The sequence below is a fragment of the Ornithodoros turicata genome, unplaced genomic scaffold, assembly GCF_037126465.1.
Source record: "Ornithodoros turicata isolate Travis unplaced genomic scaffold, ASM3712646v1 Chromosome99, whole genome shotgun sequence".
Classification (NCBI taxonomy): Eukaryota; Metazoa; Arthropoda; class Arachnida; order Ixodida; family Argasidae; genus Ornithodoros; species Ornithodoros turicata.
The window spans coordinates 89,200-112,733 of NW_026999399.1; the positions used below are offsets into that span (position 1 = coordinate 89,200).

At 44.3% G+C, this 23,534-nt stretch overlaps 1 protein-coding gene across 2 annotated transcripts in view; it reads right to left on the reverse strand.

Annotated features, from left to right (window-relative positions):
• Positions 1-7,141: 7,141 nt before the first annotated feature.
• LOC135374697 (uncharacterized) overlaps positions 7,142-23,534 on the reverse strand; it is a 98,556-nt gene continuing 82,163 nt past the window's right edge. For both annotated transcript variants that reach the window (XM_064607616.1, XM_064607617.1), the window contains 5 exons: positions 18,271-18,342; positions 17,807-17,936; positions 16,001-16,111; positions 13,317-13,349; positions 7,142-7,447 (listed from right to left, as the gene is read on the reverse strand). In XM_064607616.1, coding sequence (XP_064463686.1) covers positions 7,328-7,447; positions 13,317-13,349; positions 16,001-16,111; positions 17,807-17,936; positions 18,271-18,342 — 466 coding nt within the window. In that variant the 3' untranslated portion in view covers positions 7,142-7,327. The remainder of the gene's footprint in view (positions 7,448-13,316; positions 13,350-16,000; positions 16,112-17,806; positions 17,937-18,270; positions 18,343-23,534) is intronic.

Below are 23,534 nucleotides of genomic sequence, written 5' to 3' on the forward strand. Positions count from 1 at the left end.
CTCAGAACGAAGTCTTTGGGCTCTGGCAAAAAGGCTGGTGTCCTGCATCAGGAGGTACCACCAACTCGTACAGGGCGGAAAAGTGATCACGAAAGAGTGACCGCACGGAGTCAGGCTCTGTCAATACTGACCCATCACTCGCCAGTAGCTCCTCGACAGTGTTTCGAGGGTGGCGAAAGTAACGACCAAGAAGAAGACGAGAGCAACATGCTTCTCGTGACCAGCGTTCGACCGACTGCGAAGCCGCGAACTGGTCCCAGGCACGTAACTTCAAAGAGGTGATCCTCCTGAGTACGTCCTGAATAGCGTCATCGTTTCCAGAGCCCCTCGAACCTGGGTGCTCGAGTGTTCCTCCCACGTCTAACTCTAGTGAGAGAACCCGACCATCATTGTCACGGTCGTACCACCTTACTCCACCAGGAAAAGAGGGGAAGAGAATCGCTGCCACACCTGAGCGATGCGGCGAACCATGGCTAAAAAACGCCCTAACTGTGTGGTCCGTTTCCAACGCTCTAATAGCACTGGCAGATAAGAGGCGAGTCTCCTGCAGGAGGAGAATATCAACACGAAAATTATTGGCCCACTGAATAACTGAAAACTGTTTCGGACTCCTGCTAAATCCCCTACAATTTAGCGTCATAACTTTTAGACACATGAGTAAAAGTGAAAGTACCAAGTCTATTGCTTCTTTGCCCACATAGGAGAGGATAGTGCAGAATCCGAAGCCCTCCGCTTGAGACCCTGGCACGTAACCCCACACATATCTTCCGGACCACTATGGCAACTGTTTACACTCTGCAGCGAAGAATCGCTGGGGAAAAAACGCACAACTTGTCCCGCAGCATCCTCGTTCGCCTGAAGCACTACAGGTTTCACCTTTATTCCCGAAGCAGACTGCCCCACTACTCTAGATGTAGACTGCTGTACAACCCCAGAAGCAGACTGCACCTCTACTCCAGATGCAGACTGCTCCTGCACCTCAGTTGCAGACTGCTCCTGCACAGGAAGTACGAGGGCTTCCTGCCCCGAACCAGCCCTATTGTTCGTAGCAACAATCTCTGCCGGCGCCTCCGTTTCCTGCAGGACAGTGACATTGTCACGGCACTCTGAACCAGCGAAATCGGTCTCCGAACCATTAGTAACGGTCGCCACACGATTCGCCCATGTCTTCCGCGAACACGTGATGGATGAATGATCCCCACCACATTTTGGACAAGGCCTCGCACACGTGTTATGTCCCACCTCGCCGCATCGAGAGCATACAGGTACCGGGCACGCCTTCTTAAAATGCCCAGCCTGTCCACATCGAAAACAAACACGCCGCATCCCGGGGTAGCGAATAATAATTCGCTTACCCCTGACACGCAAGAAATTGGGCACGGGAGACGTCATCTCCATTATCACACGGCGATTGCCGGTCTCAATGGAACTCAACTCCGGGTGCTCATATTTTTCACGTTGGATGTCCTTGATGATGCCATAGTGTCCCAGGGCCGAGACAATATGCGCATCATCCATTCCGACGGGCGCTTTAGACACGGACACGACGGTGAGATTGGTTTCAAGAGAAACCAAAGGAACAGTCTTTCCGCCGACTTCAACATGAGCTAAATTCTTCAGGGCGGAAGCCCCCTCACGGGACATAGCCCGCAGCTCAAAGGAACACTTATCCTGGTGCTGGTCCTGGTGCTGGAAGGAACGAATACACCCTTTAGGGGCCTTCCTCACCAGGGCCAGCAAGAACTCCATACGCGATATCGCTGAGGGCAGCGAAACGCGAAAATCTAGCGGCCTACTGGCCGTCACAAACACGTAACACAAGTGAACTAACCCATGGAAAACACGTCAAAGAAATGCACACAAATATCTACAAAAATTTGTGTTGGAACAGAAGCTTACCTTATTCTATCCGATAGCGATGGCGATAGGCTGTCCAAGCGAACTACTGTGTATTGGCATCGAGGCGGAAGACCAGTCACAAGGACTGGCTCCCATATAACAATCTCAACAAGCTAGGACTAAAACTAGAACTAGTGCAATGCCAACTCCTGCTTGTGAAATCACGTCACGTTAAGGATTGCTGTTCGTGCTTGTCGTCGCCATGCAACAGACCAAGACTGCGGAGAGTTGCGTACGGGATAACGGCACGAAAGAAAGTAGGCAAAGCGTTAGACCTAACGCTGGTGAGATAAGGACATGAGTCCCAACGTAGCGTCTTACACGGCACTTGAACTACACATGTGACGGTGCGGTAAATAATCGCAGTCATTAATTCTGAAGTGGTTGCATCGGGTCTAGTCCATCATATATCAGGTGACAGGGTTTTTACGAGCATATTAATCTTCTACCTCAATATCTTCAACATGAGCGACACTTCTACTTTGTCCCCACATCAGACGAAAACTGCCTTGCAGTTGCAATTGGCGGTCGCATGGTTCGTTGGTCCTATGGTAGACTGGTTGCTGCATGTCCCTGGCCAGTCCCTGAGCAGGATGTAACGGGGTGTATATGATGAGGGAACATAGGAAGTATTTATAGTATGGTACACGAAGCATTGCACCTGAAATGTAGACTTGTTACACGCAGTGATGCTGTGTTGGTAACAATAACAACAAAAGTACATTTGTGTTGTTTGAGAATCGTAAGGATGTGCTTGTTTTTAGCCCATGGCAATTTGCCTAAAATTCACTGTCCTGAACCGGTTTGAACCAATATTTTGCACTGCTGCGGAGCTGAACCCGAACCGACCCGAAAAAGGTAACGGTTCTGATCCATGCATGCAAGTGAACGTCATCAATATTGTGCACTGATGGTGGACACGAAACGCCAGAAAAGATGGACAAGTCAGAAAGCAGTCATGGGAGAATGTTTTTTTTTCTTGTTTCTGTTGCTCATGAAACCCTGAGGATTTACGCATAAATCTCATTTTGCAGGAATATAAATTTTTTTACAGCAGAAGGCTAGAAGCTTTAATGATAGTGTGCGTGTACTACTGCATGCAATGTTGTTTAGCATGCACTCTTGTTAGATTGCAAGAAACTTTGCAAACAGTACCGTGTTTTCATTCAAACATATTGGCACTAAGCTGAGAGGGCACCAATACAGCCATACAGCCATGTACATACTTTGAAAATCACGGTAGTTTTTATATAATCATTTTAATTTTATCACTTGAAGTGTACATTTTTGTGCACTGCAGATCTTCAAAAGCAAAGCTTTTGGTGACCAGATATATCACAGCACTGGAGTTTCATCGTTGCGACAAATTTGACAAGTAATTTTACCGTATGTTATTCCTTCATAGTGCATTAAAACGATGGACCATATACAACCCATCGGTTTATCTCACATGCGCCTAGATTGTCCGCAGTGGTCCCCCTTATGGTTTTGGATGTGCTCTGTAGCGTGGTATGGGATTAAACATGTTTCACTTGAGATATCTGACCTCTATCGAATTCTGTATTGCTTCAGGTAGGTCCTACATCGCCTGTATGATAAGACTACGCACGGCACCATGTTGGCCTTATAGATCAAGGCATGGAAGTTCAAAACGTCATCCGTGTGGTCATATACAGGTGTTTTTCAATATGGTCTACAATTAGCCAGCTATTAGACATCAAAAATTCGACTTCTACTGTGCGTTCAAAAATTATACATCTATTGTACGTCAAAAAATAGGTGTCTACTGTGCAATGTCTGAGCGATGTCTAGTAAACGGCTTTCTGTAGAGGTCTAAATAACGTACAGGCTGCTAGACGTCTATAAGACATCTACACGTAGCCTTAGCCACAAAGTTTCGTTCTAGACATGTTTAGACATCTACTATCCCACCATGTGCTGCGTGGGTTGTTTTGCAGGTTTGTCTGGGTAACAGCGTCCACGAGGCGGAGAACCAGGGGTACCAGAGCGAATGCTTATTCTGCAGTTACCGCACTTTTTTGAGGATCCACACCAGTTTGTGGCCACTTGGTGCTTCCTGCCAGTACTTTCAAGCAAGTGACACTACAAATGGGTAGATTAGCGAGTCTTTAACCACCAGAGCTCATCACATTTTTGCATAATATTTGTCCTTGTTGACTAGTTTTGCATATTTTTGTACAGTTTTTGGTTGAAATAAATTCATTACAAAATGCGTGCTCTCCGACTGAAGTACTCACGGTAAGGATAAACTACGGATAAGGGTAGCAAAAGTTAGGTATAACAAAGGTCTAATCCTAGACCTACTTCTCTAAATGGAGGTATAAAGCAGATCTAAGTCTAAACTTCAGTGCTAATGCATGCTAAGAGCCATGACTAATTTTAGGCACCATGTCTAGAAAAGGGGTAAATCATGTCTACGTACGTAGACATTCAATGTCAAAGGTTAGGCGGCTATTAGTGTTACATTAGCACGTCATTTCCAACTACTGCTATGCTAGCGGACGTCTACTTGAAATTAGGTCTAGCCATACGCATTCTATAGTTATCCCAGATGTCTAAGGTTAGACATCATATAGCCATCTATTATCCCACCATGTAGAGCAAATACTACGCTAGGTTTCCACAGCTAAGCTTGAAACATTATTTGCAGGGTGGCTTTCTTTCGTAGTTGCTTACGTTGAGCGGCAGATGTGAAATACCAAAATGCGCGGCGCTGCATCATTTGATGACATGTCCTGGACGCACACATTCTCCTTGTCCTCTGCCGTCTGTCCTCGCCTTGTCGCCTGTCCTCCGGCACAAATCACAACAAAGGATGTGGTATATCGGAAATATCTCGTTCCAAAGCTGCGCAGATTTTATTCAATATTTATGAATTACAAAGCGAGCGCCTCTGTGAAGCTATAGGGCTATGGTGTGCTGAGCGAAGGATGGTACTCTCGCTACTAGATGGTTCCACATGCGTCTCGATAGCGAGCGATTGAATCGCCTCTCACGGATTTCCGCCGAGCTAATCGTCACGTGACAGCTTGTCCGGCCGTTAGCCCAAGAGCATATACTTCATCCTTCTTGCATGCGCTGTGTTGAACAGGCTAGAGAGCCCCGCCAATGCCACATATAGATGCAATCTCTGAAATATGTTTTCTGTGCATTATCTGTATGTTATCTCAACCAACATTTTAAAGTCGGGATGCGTGAGCTTCAATAACAGGGATAACGTTTACCAAGCCAATTTCGATGTTTTCCAGTCTGCGTGGGGACGTTGGCAGTTCATCATCCTTACCTCACGCATTTAAGGAAGATGGATTATCTGACTGTAGCCTCCGCATATTTTTGATCACCAGTATGATAACATATCTGAATATATATGAATAACTATCACCATATTTACCGCAGGAACAACTGGCACATTATCCCATCTTAAACAAAGTGCTCAACCGCTGACAACCTATGTCTATGAAGGCTAAGCATGACCAGGTAAAATTTGTTGATAGTTGACAGAAACAGTTCATAGCGGCGGTTGGTATCAACCCTTTTCATGCCGAAAGATAAACGTTGTTATCTGCAATATGTCGGATGTTTCACGAACCGTTGCACAATCGAAGAACTTTGTTTTTTATATCTGTATTTATATATTTATATTCATGTTGTTATGTAACTATACATGTGTTATGTTAAGTGTATATCCAACACATCCTACAAGCTGCGCTGAATGAATGGGAGGCAGTCATTATTTAAATAAAAATTCAAATGAGTTTCATCCCAAAACATTCTAAAGCAGGGCGCCGTCAGTACTGATGTGGCTACTAGCCCTTTTGGCACCTTCAATGGACGTCTTTTAGAGAAAAATCTCCAACCGAAGCGGGTCATTGCAGTAATTAAAAAAAAAGAAAATAAAAAAATGCGTTTTCATGTTCATGGACAACATGCAAAGCCCCACCCTTGGTTCCGTATGAACGGTATTTTGAACCGGTTACCGGTATTTTTGGTTCAGTTCCGACTCGGCCAAAGGTAACGGTTAGTAATAGTGTTCGTTTCGGATTACGTTCGAGTCTGACACAAACAGACCCAAATGAACAAGTGCACGGTTCGTAATCTATGCATGGACGTAGGCAGGTGGGACACTTATACTTTTTGCCCTCCGTGACCAAGCAAAAAGCTCAGGGCAAGAAAAAAAATGCGCAGTGAACCACTCAATACGTTTATGAAGGGTGCCTCTTATCGGCACGCAAAACTAATCCACTAGTAAAACTGCGATCTAGCGCATTCAGTCTGCTGACACAGTCCCTTGATGGAAGTAGGTGCATGAGGCAAATCACCTATTCGCTTTCTCCTGGCTACGCATATAGTGTGCGTGTTTGCTGGATTGCTGTAAATGGCCCCACTGATAAAAATGAGCGGCCACCGCGCCTGAGAGATCACATGTGCTGTGAATGTCCGGTGTTTTTCCCTGGCAGCGCACATGGAGTAGGTAGCGTCACAGCCCCGGGTGTCACCCGGCTTGAGTACAAATACTTGCTGGCGAATGACATAGCTCACTATCCGGACAAGCAAGCTGCTTTGAAAAAAACCCTACACCCAAAATAGCCACATATGAAAAAAAAAAAAAAAACGCTTTATGTGCGGCAATCGCGTGCTGTCAAAGATCACGTCCCTGGCTTCAATCCAGGGGTACACGCCTGCAATGCTTTGCATAGACGTCATCAGGGGAGAACGAAGGTTTGCAAGCGGACGACAATGCTGGTGGGTGACGTCATAGTATCCTGCTCCAGACGAACCATCGTAGTATGGAACTATTATTTTTTCTTTTGCTCTTCCCATTTCGGTCTGGGTGTGCTAGTGTCATCATTTACCAACTACCAGCGCAAAACGAATGGGTTTGTTGTATTCGGCATAGAGGAGGTGCTTCGTGTTCGCTCACGTTTCCGTTTTTCTTTTTTTCGAATCCCTGCGCAGTCTCCCTTTAACCTAACTCAACCGTACCATGTGTACAAGTGTTATTGCATGGTGGTATAGTGGAACTATTTGGCATTCCATTACTGCATTTATAATGAGTAATGTGTCGTGCTTATCTCTGTGCCGTCGTTCGCGATGGCATCCGCAAACCAAATTTAAAACCATTCGGAAAGTACTTTGACGGCACTCGGATCAGCCTTGTTTCCAGTTGCATCCTACTTTACGCAAGCTCACGTTATAGCTCTTGTAGCACAGTTTCAACAATTACACACACAAGTGGCAAAGGAGCATCAATATGTTATAGAATCACATAGTTCACAATTCTGAGCAGTTCTGCAACAGTGTCTCAATGCAGGGAATATTGAAAACAAGACAGCGGCAGCAGTCGCTTAGTCGAATCGAAGTACTGTGCACGACACGACCAGGTAATCTTGAGCAGATGAGCGCCACCTCAAGAATATTTTGCACAGGCAGCATCTTCGTCGTAATAGCTGTCTGGTAGGTTCCAGTTACGACGGGCCAGCGCCTTTATCTCGCTGTATTTCCTTCCACATCGGTCGAAGAAGCACAGCTGTAGGAAGAAAAGGAGAAACGGACGGTTGTTTAGAACAGAAAGCTGAGCGATTTTGTACTTTGATGACATTCCGTTGACTTGTGACAATTCATGGGTAAGCAAGACGGGGAGGTGCGTTAATGATAGGCTTATTTAACATGCTACTTCTCTGAAATCAGGGGCAGCAAGCAGTTTTGCGCTACACTGAGGAGCATGTGGCTACTGGCCTCTGTTAGTGAGCACTCGGGTTTTCGCCAGATAGAAGTGTCAGCGCACCAGAGCGTTATTCGAAGCTCTCATGATCCGTGACACACACAAAAAAAGCCGTGTCAGTGCACTTTGCACTGAACTTCAGCTACGGGAGATTGCTTATCTAAACGCGTCTCATGTGTAGCCACTGTGCTTGTATTCCCTTCTTCCCCTCCCATTTCCCTGTTTCCCTGGGGTGCATAGCATAAATTTCAGCTGTTACTCAGCGCCTATGTTGTGTGGTTCTTTCTTTGTCTCGATGGTTGCTGCGCTGTGTTGTTCCGTTCATTAAACAGATCGTACCATGGAAGTACATAGATGGAACACCTGTGTCCGGATCCAGGTTGTGGTCCAACAACATGAATCGTAAGAGAGTTATTCAACTTTAGACCTGTCGCCATTTCAGCTGAGTCGTTAGAATGAATGCATCGGCACGCGAATTGTTTTTTTTTCGGCAAAAATGAAGGCATGCGAGGTTGTCCAACCTATTTGGATAGCGATTTATTTTTCCTCGTGTATTGTGGAAACACAACACTATTTGAATACAATATGTATCTCCGCGGCTATATGAAGCATTTCTGTTTCACGCCACGCAACCATAACAATAATGGCTTCGTTCCTAATACCAGAAACAGAAACAAACAAAAATATATATATATATATATATATTTGTATCATCTTACCAAAATCGGAAACCAACGAGAACGGTACCCGACACCGAAAGAGCTGAGACACTAAAACAAACGAAATATCTCCTGCAGGAACGGAAATCGTTACCAATATTTAATTACCAAAAAACGAAAACAGTAAGGAACACAATAAGCGGGGATATTCGAGGGACAAAAACGGAAAGAGTGGCTAGTAGCCACTAGTCCAGATGATGTTCCCATTTAGCCAATATTGATATTGATGAATAAAGGTATGGATCAGCAGGCGTTTTATGAAAGGCTAAATAGACGTTCATTAAGGCTTTAGGCCGGTAATAGTTAGTACGAGCTCATCCTGTTAGAGCGACCGATTTCTCGAGAGACTTCAGTGGCAAAGCGTTCTCCGAACCTGCGTTAGACTAATGTTGAAAATGAAAAATAACTTGCTAACACAATCATCAGTGATCGAAGCTATAAAATGACGTAAATGCGTCATGTTAAACTCGCATAAATCGCTAATCAGCCTTAGACAGTGTTCCGCGGTGACGAGAAAAAAGTACAAGGTAAGGAACTTTGCTGACCTCCAACACGCTACAGCTTCGGAGACAAGCTCGGGAAAATCCTATTACGCTCCGAAAGGGAGATGAACACAACCGTCACTACTGAATGATCCAGAGTAGATGCCGCAGGGAATCGGACCCGACTGAATCTGAAACCATCTTGCCCCATAACGGAATGGAGTTCCTGTCGACCACGCGATGTCAGGCACAAAAATTGGATTACGGTGTCGCCCCGCTGGTCGCGTGACGGCAAAGTGGCGGTCCTGATGGCCAGGACAGATATTGATGAATAAAGGTGTGGGGCAGGAGGCGTGCTACCAAAGCCGACTTTTATTGAAGTTAAAGACGTTGTTAGCACTACGAGTTCAGGTTGGTAAAGGACCGAATTAAAGAGCTCGTAGATGTTGATGCGTCGATGCCGGCTGATGAACGCTCGTGGCCTCGCCGATCGCCTTTATGGATGCAACGATGAAAGCGATCAAAGTTCAGAGGTAGTGACGACAACGCTTATGATGCTCATACAATATTATTTTCAGTAACTCTTACTGTACTAAGTGTTACTTTCAGTAACACTCCACATAACGGAAAATGTCGCTTTCATGAAGGCCAACTAAATCATACGAATAGACGTAAGAAGGAAAGGGCAGGGAGGAAGATCGAAAGGGAGCAAAGGAGCTGAACGGCTCTGTGGGCGGCCGCAGGAAGCCATACTGAAGCAGCCGGGGGAGCGTAGCGTATTTTTAGCTGGTGAAAGCAGGCGCAGACTCTGAAAACAACTGGCAACGCTTGCTCCGGAGCTTCCGTTGGCTACAGATTTTGTCACAGTGCGCTTCAGTCGAAGCTCCTAGCCAAGGCTAGTCGAGGCAGTTGCGTTGATGTGGCGGTGGCGGGGCTGTCTGGGATGTGGCATCCACCCATCGAGATTCAAACTTGTTCGACCGCGTTCTGGCGGTAGTGGATGGTTCTGCTGATCATTTTCGAACTTCAGTTTCGCTGAGCCTCTCATTATTGTTATATTCAGCCTTAGCTTCTTAGTATTTCTCTTAAATATATTGAGCAACCAGGCTGTACTGAAAAAATGTTGTTACATGTATTGCGCGTGTTCTCAGCAAGCAACCAAGATCCCACGAAGGTCCTCAGGTAGCACAGAATATTAACCCACAAAGGCGAAGCGTTGTCAGGATTTTCCCCATATTGGCTGAAACTTGACACAAGGGCTCCATATTGCCAAGTGCGAGCCAGTAATGGGGAAAATGTCGACAATATGGGATAACATTGCAAAGATTCAACCAATATGGTGAAAATGTCTGCAACATTCCCCATATTACCCGTGTGCACCCCCTATTGGCTGAAAATGCAGAAAATGCGTATTGGTACCTATACCAAATGCCGAAGTAGCACGGCAAGATCGGACGTTGAAGCGTGTGAAATGCACTACTCAATGTGTTGTTACATTCAATAACTCCCCGTAGACTATTAACGTTGCTCGAAACAACATATCTAGCAATGTCACTGTAAGATGCACCGGATCTCTGCTTGTATACCTGCTGTAAAGAGTCATCATTTCACTTGCATTGCTTCGCGATGCCAATCGGTCGTAACCGCAAAACAAAAAGAAACGTTTCAAACATCATTTCAGCAAAATCACGCTAATTATACAAGGGCGTAAGACGTTTGTAGCGGTGACGACGATGGATGTGCCTTTGCAATGTCGCTACACCTGCATCCAGTCAACGTATGCCAACAATTCTGACAGCGTCAGTTCCTGTCAAATACTGTGTTTTCGATTCAGGCTGTGAGCTCTACTGTGATTACCTGCTATCTAGAGCTGTAAGGCCATTCATCTGTTTCTTTATGGATGCTACGTAAATGCTTTGCAATGCGAGCAACACGCGAATACTATTTATTCACGCTATATCGGAAGCTCAGACAAGGTATTTCTGCTTTCTCCCAGCTCCATCGAAATACTACTCAGTAAAAATAAGACTGACAGTAAAAAAGAAATTGTATAAACGTCCGACGCATGTGTATATCTAAGACGACATCCCGGTGACATTCGAGCGACGTTCAATCAGTGCTTATATCTTGGATAGTCCAGGAACTTCCCCAGGATATATGAACTGCGGCTTATACATCGGAATGCAAGCATGCAGAGCGCGATAATCTGTAGGCGTACCTGAGACATGTGTTGTTTACTGCACCCTTAAAAAAATGGTGTACTTTAACTCATTTTTCTTGCCACATGTATAACTCCCTTTTGGAGAGTACAATCACTCTCAACAAAGGAGTTACTCCCTTAATTCCTACCGGAGAGTAATATTACTCTCCAGTAAGGCGTTAGAGCGTATCCCCACTCCCTACAGGTTGTGAGGAGACTCCCTTATTGAGAGTAATTGTACTGTCCAAAAGCGAGTGATATATGCTACAAGGAAAAGAGTTAAAGAACACTCTTTTCTTAACAGTGTGGGATCACAAGGATATCCGGATATTCAGGACGTTCGTGACCAGGTAGACATGTTCCAGGGATATTAATGAAAGAGGTAGATTTCGTTGAATCTGAACAACAAAGAATACGAAGACAACAGATGACTCAAACCAGCAGTGAAGCTTTAATGCGAGGGTAGCGCGAAAAGTGGAGCGTGGAATAACGTTGTCTCCTGCAAGGCTCGCAACCGTAGCAATCCTAAGCAGTCAGAGCTAGATTCTTTTTTTTTCTTTTTTTTTGTTACTGTTTTCTTCCCCACTTCGTTCTGTTTGTCCCGGTTTAGTATGTAACAGGAGAGCTTCAGGTAATTGTGCTTGTTGATTTTGCGAATGCGTTGCAACTGACAACTTAATGGGATAAATATCCTCGCGGCACTCGGCTCCCCAACGGGGAGTAACACGACACATGAGCTACGTGGATTGGGGACAGACCCGCTTACAGCCACAAATGTAGAACCGAGAACCGTGGCAGTCGTACGACTTTGCTGTTGCTGAAGTGGTCGAACGTTTGGGACTGATTTCGAGTACTAAAAAGGGATTAGCAAAAGTTAAACTCATAAATGAAATGATAAAATAACAGAAGGTTAGAATAGACAAATTGGAATACTAAGGGGGAATCAAGAGGGACTTACGAAGGAACTACTCCTAAATTCGCACTTACTATGCTAATTAATTAATTTATTCTATCTTTCAACACCATACAAAGTAGAATATCTTTTATGCTTTAGCATTACAATTCCCGAGTTCGAAAACCGTGATGTGATGTGTGAAGGGCCGGAGGAAAACCTTTCCGCTCCCTTCCTTATTCAATACCGGCATGCCTTGCAAGCACAATGGTAGATGGAATACCTCTCTACGGCAGCAAGGCCAGGGGAGGGGGGGGGGGGGGAGAATGCTGCCGCCCTTGTTGTCGCTTTGCAGTTACTGATAGTGATTCTTAGGGGTGGATAGGTGTGGGTAGAGGTGGATAGCGTTGCGTAGTGGTAGTGGGTGTACGGTGTGTCCGCGATAAGCGAAAAAACAAGAGAACACGCGCATTCCGCCGCATTAATTATGCATTCATTAATCCTACTTCGAATTTCGCAGTGAACCCGTTCCCTGGGATAGCAGAATTTTGTAGCTGAAATTTCTTGTGTAAATAGTGCATACGTAATTCACTTGTTTTAGAAACTGCCAGTGGTCACACGCACGCGCACAAATTGTTCATCAATGTACTTGTTTCATGTATTTACTGTTTATTTTCACAGGTGCCTGCAGTATCTTGAATGGGGTGATGGAAAGAACGGCGGTCTGTCCATGAAGTGTCTGCTTGCTAAGTTGTGATTGTGAGATCATCCCATCAGCTTGGTCTCAGTAAACTCAATAACTCAGTCTCAGTATCAACTACGTGGTATTATAATACGTGGTATTATAGTATTATACGAGTATTTGCCATTTTAGCGTAGCACAGCCGCTTTTAACACAGCCAGGAGCGTGGTAGCGCACGAGTGCAAGACATTTTAGGCTATCCTGAGGGTTGTGTTACATATCCATCAACTCTATATTTAGATATGTTTTGAATGTATGCTAGTCGAATGAAGATTGAAGGACAGACCGAGCTCTGGAAGGGATGACGTTTTTAAGACACTTGAAACGGGTGCGTGAGCTGCAAGCTGCGTCATCGGAGATGAAACAGGCAGTTCTCTCTATAGACATCAAGAAGCTAAGTGTCTGCGTCGTGTCTGTCTGTGTCTAAGCGTGCGTCCTTTGGGTTGTTTTTGGCACTTCGATTAATATTGTGGCATCAATGTCCTATAGTGACACCATAAAGCATTGAAGAGTGTTTGACGGAATGCCGAATGGTGCAGCCAGTTTTCACGAAAGATTCTGGTGCTTTCTGTCAATCTATCCGGTCATAGCGTAGCTAATAAAGTTGGTTGTCGAATTATAAGATAAAAGTGCACGTACCTCATGGTCGTCGTCGAAGCATGCTTGTCCGGACTGAAAGGCAATAACGAAATGTTAATCAGTTTTGTGACGCTCTCGTACATTTGCATCAGTTCATAGCACACAGAAAGGTACAAAGGGAAATGTTTTTATTTTACAGAATAACATTTTCTGTGCCCCATAGCTTGATGGATACATAATCATACAAAGTTCGGCACCAACCCCTGATATGAGAACAGATAGGAAATCGGCCATCGCATTTGTTCCCTTTAGGACGCTACGCTACGTCACCCTACGCTGCATGACGATACGTCATCCGTAGACGTCTCACTGACGGAGGTGTCTGCCGTGGCCATGGCCGTCATATCTCACACAGTGTGCTTCAACATATTTACACACTAGTACCCCGTCTAATGTAAAACTTGGCATATGGGTTCACGTAGGAGCAAATGTACCCTGCTTAAATTGGGGTATGTAGTTATTCATTCAAAATAGCCTGGCACAGCGTCGATGTATTGTGTGCACCGGACTGTATTGAAAAAGCGTTCTGACATGTGTTCCCACTGTTCGACATGGCCCAGAACGGTTCTCAGCACCCCCTCAAGGTTTTGCCAGGATTTTCCCCATATTGCATGAAACTTGGCAATAGGGGCCCCATATTGCCAGGCTTGAGCCGTTAACAGGGAAGTGTCGCTAATATCGCCCTCTATTGCAAGTGTGCAACCCGTTCCAACGTTATTCTCTGGTATGTAAAGCAGCACATAAAAGTCTTGTGTTCTGTTTTCTAAAAGCGCTCTGAAAAGTTGACAGGGCAACAGCCAAAAGACAGCAGCAGATTCGTTCAAACGGCACGATTGTTATGACCCAGCAGGAAAACACTGATCATATACTATCGCCGTGTTCCGCGCATGGTGTTCGTCGCATCGCTAATGACAAGAACGGTGCAGCGGAACTAGACGCCATATAACAATGGCACGGGGAAAGAATCCGCGCCGGTTACGCTGTATTGCGCTCTTCCAACATTTTCACATTATTGCAGCCTCTGCCAACGCCTCTTAGCTACAGAAAGTCTGCATATTACCTCCTCTCCCTTTTCTACGTGGTCATATATAGCCCGTCTGATTGCGGCTCGCCCTTTTACGAATCCAGAAACTCCGAAATGATTGCAACTAACTTGGAACCTGTAGAGACGAATGTGTAGATATAAAGTAGAACACATTCCACAAAATTAGTCACAAGAAAAATATGGGACAGTTTTGAGCTTTATTTTAAAGTTTTCCCGTTTAGTACGCCTGGACTGCTCGCAGACGTTAGTGCTTCATGCCGTGGTTACGACGGCTGAGAGTTTTGATTTGATGTGTTTGGGTTAGCGCAGGGAACAGTGGTAAGAAGTTTCTATAGAACGAAAGAAAATGATGTTCACAAAGATGCTGGTATGCTAGGCTTACAATGAGGATGTGAGGGATTGAGTTATTCCCCACAGTGACTGCATTCGGGAGGGTCTTCTTCCCGTAAGAGATATCCGTGTGTTAAATAGATGTGTCGCAGGCGGAGCCGACAGGATAGCTCTTCATACCGTTGATTGGATGCAGATGGAGGAGTGTATCCTGGGTTTTATAATGTGTAATGTGCTCCTTGTCAGTTGGTCCCAAAAGCTCTGCCAGTGTCTGCTGCTTTTTAAACATAGACTTTTGATGGAATGTCGAAGGGCGTTATGTCGTTTCTTAGGGCAGCAGGAGCTGCTCGATCGGCCATTTCCGGGTATACCAAGATGGCTGGGTACCCAGCAGAAAAGTAACCGATAACCCCTTTAGATACAGTGCGTGCTAGCCTCTTTGCACCATGGACAATGAATGACACAGGTAGTCTGTAAGCAACTTAAAGAATCTGTGTATATGCCTGATGATTTGATTTTGTAAGATATAATTAAGGGCTAAAATTATGGCATACACTTTGCTGTGAAGACAGACATGGTTACCTTCAAACGACGTGACCTTACAACAGTGCCAGTGACCATACCTCGGTCTTTGAACCATCCGTGTACAGCTCTACATGGCCGCCAAAGCTATTCTTTAGCACATCAAATTCCTGTTGCAGTATTGTGTTTCACAGTTTCACGTTTGCTGTATCTGAAGAGGTACATGTTCCATTTTAGAGGGCGCTGCCACGGATATTTTTTTTTTTACTTCACTCAAGGATGATAGAGTTGTACTCTGGAAAGCTACAGTGATCAACTGCTTGTTACATTAGAATGCTAAAAGAAGGCACAGCTGAAGGCCTGTTCAAGAAATTGAGTACCTGAATTGTGTACCTTTCACACATTGAATGGCATGGTTCTGGGGGTGCACCCTGATTCTTAATACATATGAAGCAGCCAGGTAAAACCCGCGTTGCTCTAAGGACCACTGATTTGTTTCTATGTATGTTTGTTCTATGTTTCTATGTATTGGCGAAGTTCTGAAATCTCCGTTAACTAAACGTAGTCCTCTGCGTTGTACTGGATCCACTGTGATGGCCGTGTGAACCGTGCACAGAAAATTCATAATCCAATTTGGAAAAAAACAGTGAAGACGTATATCTCTTTAGTGTTTCACAATCTGGATTGGCTACCGCTGCGGAAAACACTATTCTGACTATCACGCCACGACCACGGTTGAGCAGGCTTTATCCATCTAGGTAGTGTTCACTCAGCTCTGTGCACTTACAGTCTGCGGAGCCTTGCATGGACCAAGGAAGATGATGTGATGTATAATGTCATATCCCACCGAAATCCCACACTGCGTGGTACATGATTGGCTCACTACAGAGACTTTGCCCTAGAACGGTGACAGACGAGATGTGTATTCATCACTCACCATATCATTGTCACACATCCAACATGAAAATGACACCCATGAGCATTTTCAGTAAAGTTTCAGAATCAAAAGCATTTGATGAATTTTTATGGAGCCCTTATTTAGACTGAACTATAACGTTTTATTTTTAGTTTACTAGCGCCAGGAGCTCACGCAGCGCCTCACGCCAGACGCGTGCGTCGGATCAAGCCTGAAATGAAATACATGTGATCATCCCTACGGCTGAGTCTTTCTTACTCAACACCTTATGTGGCACAGTTGTGTGGAGTTTAAAAGAGTATTCTACTTTCGGCATGGATATGAGGACGGTTCTTGCCGAAGTCCGCCTAACACGCAAGGAAATTCGTCTGCCTCGACGCCACAGGTGCAGCGTCCAACGTTGCTCCATAGACGAAAACGTGCTGGGAGAAGGCAATGCATTTAGGACAGGTCCTGGTCGCACGTCACAGCAAATGTCAACCCACACGTGACCATAAATGTGGCCGCACCAGTGATCGTTTGTAAACAGTCCGTTTACTCTTTTTGTGCACTGTTCCGGGCGTCTTTCGACCTCGGTAGTTATATTCACCCGATACATGACACCCGTTTTCTACATGAGGTCTCCTACTGTTGACCACTTTCAAGGATGCGATGACGACCTACTATTACACACTGAGTCGATGCGATTGGCTTAAACTGCGGGGAAATCTGCTACTATGTCTGGGAAGAAGCATCGTATAGTGGACGTTGGCAAAATACGTTCGTCTTCTGGCTTGAAGCCAATCGGAATATGTCGAGAAGCGCTAAAACGACATGACCTCAAAATGATGTTGTCAATGCTATGACGCCACGCGTAATCTTGCTTCACGCGTGTTTCCTAACGTGGTGTCTAAGCAGAGACCTCGTATTTTCCACTTTCTGGGCTTCTATCAAACGCACACAGAGGACACATCTTTCAGCTGATATAGCTGAAACGGTGTTGTAGCTGAAACCGGTAGTACTCCCATATAAATGAATCGTGCTTTTCCTAAAGTGCCTTCAGGTGTAGTAAATAATGAACCGTTTAGTGCTGAGACCGAAATAGCATTGACATACTTGAGTTGAGGAAAAAATGTATACACGCCAGGAGTTTTGTTTCTCAGCGAGGTCAAGGATCCGCCTGAGGTAGACTACTTGCTTTGTGAGTGGCGTATTCATCGTGTCAGTAAAGTATCACTAATCATACGTGAATGTGGACACCCTGGCAACCACTCCACTAGGTTTGCCTTAAACCTGAGTGTAGGATCTATTCTTTGGTTCTATCAAGAAGCGGTCCGTCCGTAGTACCAGAGTACCTCATCACTAATAGTCTGCTGCTGAGACGCTTGGAGCTCGCACAATACTAATCAATCATTAATACTATCGATCGCCATTAAAAACGTTAATGCCGTCAATTCTTCTGGCCACTTGCGTCACTTCTTTGGTCACGCGCGAACCAATTTCCTTGGAAATGCGGTTACCGGAAAATGAAAAACAACGTAATGTCATGGAAAAAAGTTCCATTCTAAGCCATTCTAAGAATCGAAAAAAAAAATCGCTGTATTACTTCGCCGCACTACGACCTCGTCTACATTTTCATAATCTAAACAATACGAAAATACCAAGTATATGATATTTTTTTCACGTAGTGATGCTTACCGGTCTCCTTCCATACATAGTAGCGCTCGTCTTACAGAATTCATCTATGCGGAATCCCACTACTCCTGAAAATGTAGGCGCGTTTTTCGTGTCTGTCGTTGTGTGGCATAGGCTTCTATTCAAGTCCTCCCTGTAAATAAACAGGTGTAGTCCTAGATATTGTGCGCGTCTAATAGATATCCATTTTAATCCACGGGCTATTTCAGGGATGTACTATAAACATGTATATCCCATCCACATGTCTGAGCACGTCTAGTGGACGGAAATACCGGACGTTTGTGACATCCATCAGAATAAAAAATCTCCGCATATGACACATCACATTTAATGTCAGTCGCGAAAGACCTCAGCGATTTGTATCCGCCCAAAAAAGTTACCACCTTCATCGGCTTGCTTTGAATCCGCTATCTTGGAATCTACCGACTCATCCGCCGAGAGAAGCCATTATGAAACATGACCCTTACTTATATGCAGGGATGAGATGTTGGTAGCACTGTTCAAGATGTTCGACATCACATACATCCTCCTTCGCTATCCTGCAAAACGAGAGTCATATGGTCATGTGAGTTTATCGACTGCCTCAGAGACTTCGTGGCGCACATGCGGCAATCTCCAACTGCTGCAAGCGTACAATACTTTCACATACATTTAGATCACCTTGCTGAAGAAAACGACTTGGAAACAACGGCAATCCGGAAATGCTCAGCGCAGCGAAATACTTTTGTGCATTTTTCTTCCTTTTCAAATATTTTCGATTTCTTCCTGCGCACATGATACTGTGATGATGCGTCCATCTGTGCGTTGACGCGCGTTCACTTAGTTCTGTTATACTCTCTAGTTCAAATCTAATTCTTACTCTCTCCGAACTGCCGAGACAGACTTCATCCGTCTCTTAGTTCGCCGGCAAAAAGCAAAGAAGCATGAAAGCAAAACGCACAAGGCTATCTTCCGACAGCAGCAGCATACTGTGAACTCCTTCGGTCGACTTTGCCGCTAGGGGCGCAACTTTCTTTTCTTTTTGCATCGCAGCCGTGCGCAGCCAACCCTCCCCCTGCGCCGGCAATTACCTCATGCATATAGTACATGGGTGTACACTTGAAAATATTTTGTGTTTCTGCCATTCTGTAACGTGAATTACAGATGGTACCGACAATGCTGATAATATGGATTGCCTATGACTCCCCTGCTCACGCCAGTATGTCGTACTGACAAAACTACAGACAGAACATACTCCCCTCCATTGCAAACACCTTCCCGAACCGTACTCTCCGGATCCCTTAACGAGCTGCGCTCCTCCCTCTCTCTCACACACAAAATTGCTTGGTCCCTGGCCACATACCCCCCCCCCCCCTCAACCCACGAAAGCTCTCTTCACCTGTATGGGTACTACAACACATAGATCCTTATTGTGACGGATCTCATATTTTCATTCCCCGCATCACCACACGTAATTTATTTATTTATTTTATTTATTTATTTATTTACCCTCAGGGTTCTTCATTACAGAGGGGAGTGGGTAATATATTGAAAATAGACATACACATATGTTATACAAAAAACAAGAACAAGAAATGCAGTTGATCAAAATGCAGGTTTCATGGACAAATCAGCACATGTATCAAAACAGGTATCAAATACTATATTCGCTAAGTGCATTGTTGAAATGAGTGATAGAGCTGATGTTGGAAAGGAAGGTGGTTCCACCTACGTGCTGTGCGCGGGATAAACGAATCAGCCAGTGTGTTAGTTGCAGCTATGGGAACAAACACTGTGAGAATGATCTACTCGCAAGGATATATAATGTGCAGAGGAAAGAAGTTCGTTTTTTAGCGACATGTTGTGATAATAAATTTTATGAAACAGAGAAATGCTAGAAAAGTCGCGTCGGGACTGTAATGATTGTAATGATAAATGATTCTTCATTAGTGTCACGCTGGATGTTCGATGGTAGTTGCAGAGAATGAATCGCGCGGCTCGGTTCTGCACTTGCTCCAATTCGTTAATCAGCGTACGATTACTAGGGCTCCATACAGCTGAAGCATACTCAAGATGGGGTCTAATCAGCGACTTGTACAAGTTTAGTTTAAGGCTACTAGGGACACGAGAGAACTTACGTTTAAGGTATCCGAGCGTACGATTGGCCTTATTTATAATGTAGCAAACATGTGGTTTCCATGAGAGGTTTGAAGACACGATTACTCCTAAATATTTATAAGAAGATACCTGCTCAAGTGGCACGTTATCAATGCAGTATGGTTCTGCTGGCGACAGTTTACGTGTTATTCTCATGTGTTTACATTTTGCGATGTTTAATTCCATTGACCATTTCTGACACCATAGTGAGATCGCTGTTAAGTCGGACTGAAGCTGTTCAACGTCATCGGTTGTTTTGATTTCGCGATACACAACGCAGTCGTCGGCGTACAATCTGAGAGACGATTTGACAAAGCCAGGTAGATCATTAATATAGATTAGGAATAACAGAGGACCAAGTACGGACCCCTGCGGTACACCAGAGGTAACCGGAAGGTGAGATGAATCATGATTATTGACAGATACAAATTGAACGCGGCAGGAAAGAAACTGTTCAATTCATACTAAGATTTTCTGATCAATGCTAAGTTTGCTTAGTTTGTACAGGAGCAGAGAATGAGAAACTTTATCGAATGCTTTAGCGAAATCTAAAAAGACGCAGTCTACTTGGGAGCTGTGGTCAAGGATAAGGGCAAGTTCATGAGTCAGTGAAACTAGTTGCGTAGCACAAGAGAAAAATTTACGAAATCCATGCTGATGAGGACAAAAAAATGAGTGAAATTCCAAGTGATTGACTAAGTGTGAAAATATTACATGTTCGAAAATTTTACATGGCACACTGGTCAACGATATAGGCCCGTAACTCAAGGGTGAACATCTATCTCCGGATTTGTACAGCGGAATCACCTTCCCAACCTTCCAATCGGATGGAACACAACCTTCTTCAAGTGACTGTTGAAAAAGTGTCGAAAGTACAGCGGCGGATGAAAGTGAAGTTGCTTTAAGAAATTTGCTATTGATTCCATCAACGCCTGCCGAAGATGACAGTTTTATCGAGTCAATCACCTTCATAATTCCAACGATGTCAAACACTAGGGGATCCATTGGAAGAAGGTTAACTGATATGCTATATGACATATCTACAGATGCAGTGTGAGAAAATGACTTAGAAAATTGATCATTTAACACGGAAGCGCACTGATCAGGCGGAATATCATCACCACTTGGTTGTTGCAGCTTAACATCATGTTCGCCCCCATCTCTGAAGACACTCCAAAACTTCCTGGGATTCTCTTTTAGCATGGTCGGCAGAGTTTGCTCGAAGAAAGTATTCCTTGCGTTTAAAACTTCCTCTTTATATTTTTGCTCAGTGTAGTAGAATACGGCCCAACGTTCTGCGTTGCCAGACTGCTTAGCGGCACGAAATAACCTTTTTTTCTTATTTCGCAACCTCGTGAGATGAGTGTCGAACCACGGGGAGTCAGACCGCGAGAAAATTCTGCGTTGCGGAATGTATTTTTCCATGAGAAACTCCACAAAGTTTCTGAACGCGTTCCAGTTTTCATTTACTGACCGCGTGTGACATATTTGAAGAAAGTCTGACGACCATGCTTCAAGCAAGCTGTTGATAGTTGTGAAATCAGCATTCTTGTAATCCCGAATTATTTTACTCTGCCTTACTGGACATGGAGTAGACATGTTAAGCTTAAGGTGGATGATTTTGTGATCACTGAGACCAGGTAAGCACGTCATAGATGACAGGTAAGTTGGCGTTGTAGTGAAGACGAGGTCTAATGTTGATGAAGTGACCTCTGTTACCCTAGTTGGCTCTTTTACAAGTTGAGTTAAATTAAAGTCTAAGCACAGGTCTAAGAATTCATTACAGTCAGAAGAATATGGTACAACACATGGTGATTCACGCTCCCAAGTTATATTAGAAAAATTAAAGTCACCGAGCAGGAATAAAGGTAATGCTGGATAACGAATAACTACCGTATTAAGGACATCATGAAGTTTGCACATGAATGAACGATCCATCGATGGAGGACGATAACAGACGCCCAAAACAAAACGGACGTGTTGACAACATATTAAAACCCAAAGTATTTCAAGATCACAATCAATGTTCACGATAACTGCGTTGAGGTGTACGGCTACTGCCACGAGGACATCACCACCAGTGCGTGAGCCTCTACGTTCACACCTAAATAACTCACGGTTTGAGATTAATGCAGATAACCACGTTTCAGTCAGCACAACTATAGATGCATCACATGAGTCAATAACTGAGCAAAGATCGTCACGCTTGTTTACAACACTCCGTATATTGGTGTACAAAACAGTTATTTCATTTGTAGAACTATGACCATCACCCTCTGCGAGTGGTCAATTAGGCGTGCGTTCGACGACGCTTACATACGAACCGCGTGCCTCATTACTCGAACTCGCAGAATCCAGCGTTTCTCCTGAATTCATTCTGTTCTGGTACCGTGAAGGACTAGTATTTTCGTAGACAGAGTCAGCTTCACTATCATACATAAAACATTTGTTGTCGATGTATAACTTATTGTAGCGAAGCTTAAAATGACTGTCCATGCTCTTCCCATACTCTAATAGCTTTTTCCTAGCAAGACGAGTGGGTAGAGAAAAGTCTTCTGCAATGCTGAATTCACTCTCTTTTAGCTTGTGCCGCAACTGTAGCACACTATCTTTTACTTTAAAGTTCGCGAAGCGGACAATAATGGGCCTGCGTTTATCATTACGGAAAATACCGATCCTGGGGATCCGGTAATGGGGTAGAGCATCGACTGCCATCGACCATGGTGGATGAAACACCCCATTCGTCCTCTCAATATTATCAATACAGTTCTGTGTTGATAATATTAAGAGATGGACGAATCTAGAATTTCTTGAATCCGAATTCGAATCCAAGGAAGGTTCTACGAATTCACGAGACTTAGGAATCTGGAATCTTTCCTCAATGCAATTCAATTCTTCAATGCAATTCTGCAAAGAGGCGGCTGCACAAAATTTGTCTGCTTTGACTAGTGGGCTGCACTGGTTATGCTGTGCTCTAAAGCATGTTTCCTGTAAACATGAAAGTAGAGAATATTCAATAGATTACATAAAATATGGTTTCTACACTCTCAGAAAAAAAGTGAGTCAAAAGGGTGTCAAACAATGCTCGGACACCGTCGCGAACACAGAAAGCGTTGCAGCGACACCTTTTCTCGGTCGTATTTAATGTGGGGTCTTAGGTGCACTCCCTTCATGGAGAGGTGTTAGCCTCACTCCCCTAACGAGGTCCTTCCAGACTATGCAACAGTACAGTCTGGTATCCTTATTTATTTGTTAACTTTACCGAGACACGCCTGTAAATAATAGAAGAGATGAACAAGCCTGTGTCTAGCATGGCGAAAGTAGTTGTGTTCCTGCAGAAGGCATTTACATTTCGCAAGCCCTGGCAAGCCCTGGCTGTACCAAAAAAAGCCGTTTGTGGCAAATATTCTTGGAAAGTATCCAACATTACTCACCGAGGAACAGGTTCTGCAATTTCACGAGCAAGCTGGTGCCTATTTCCTATATATCTACCGCACAATATATGAGCACAAGGAAGTTTCCTTGTGCTCATAAAGTTTCTTAAAGAGATTCTACAATGTATTCTTTTCTCTTTAATTGTAACTGACACTTGGAT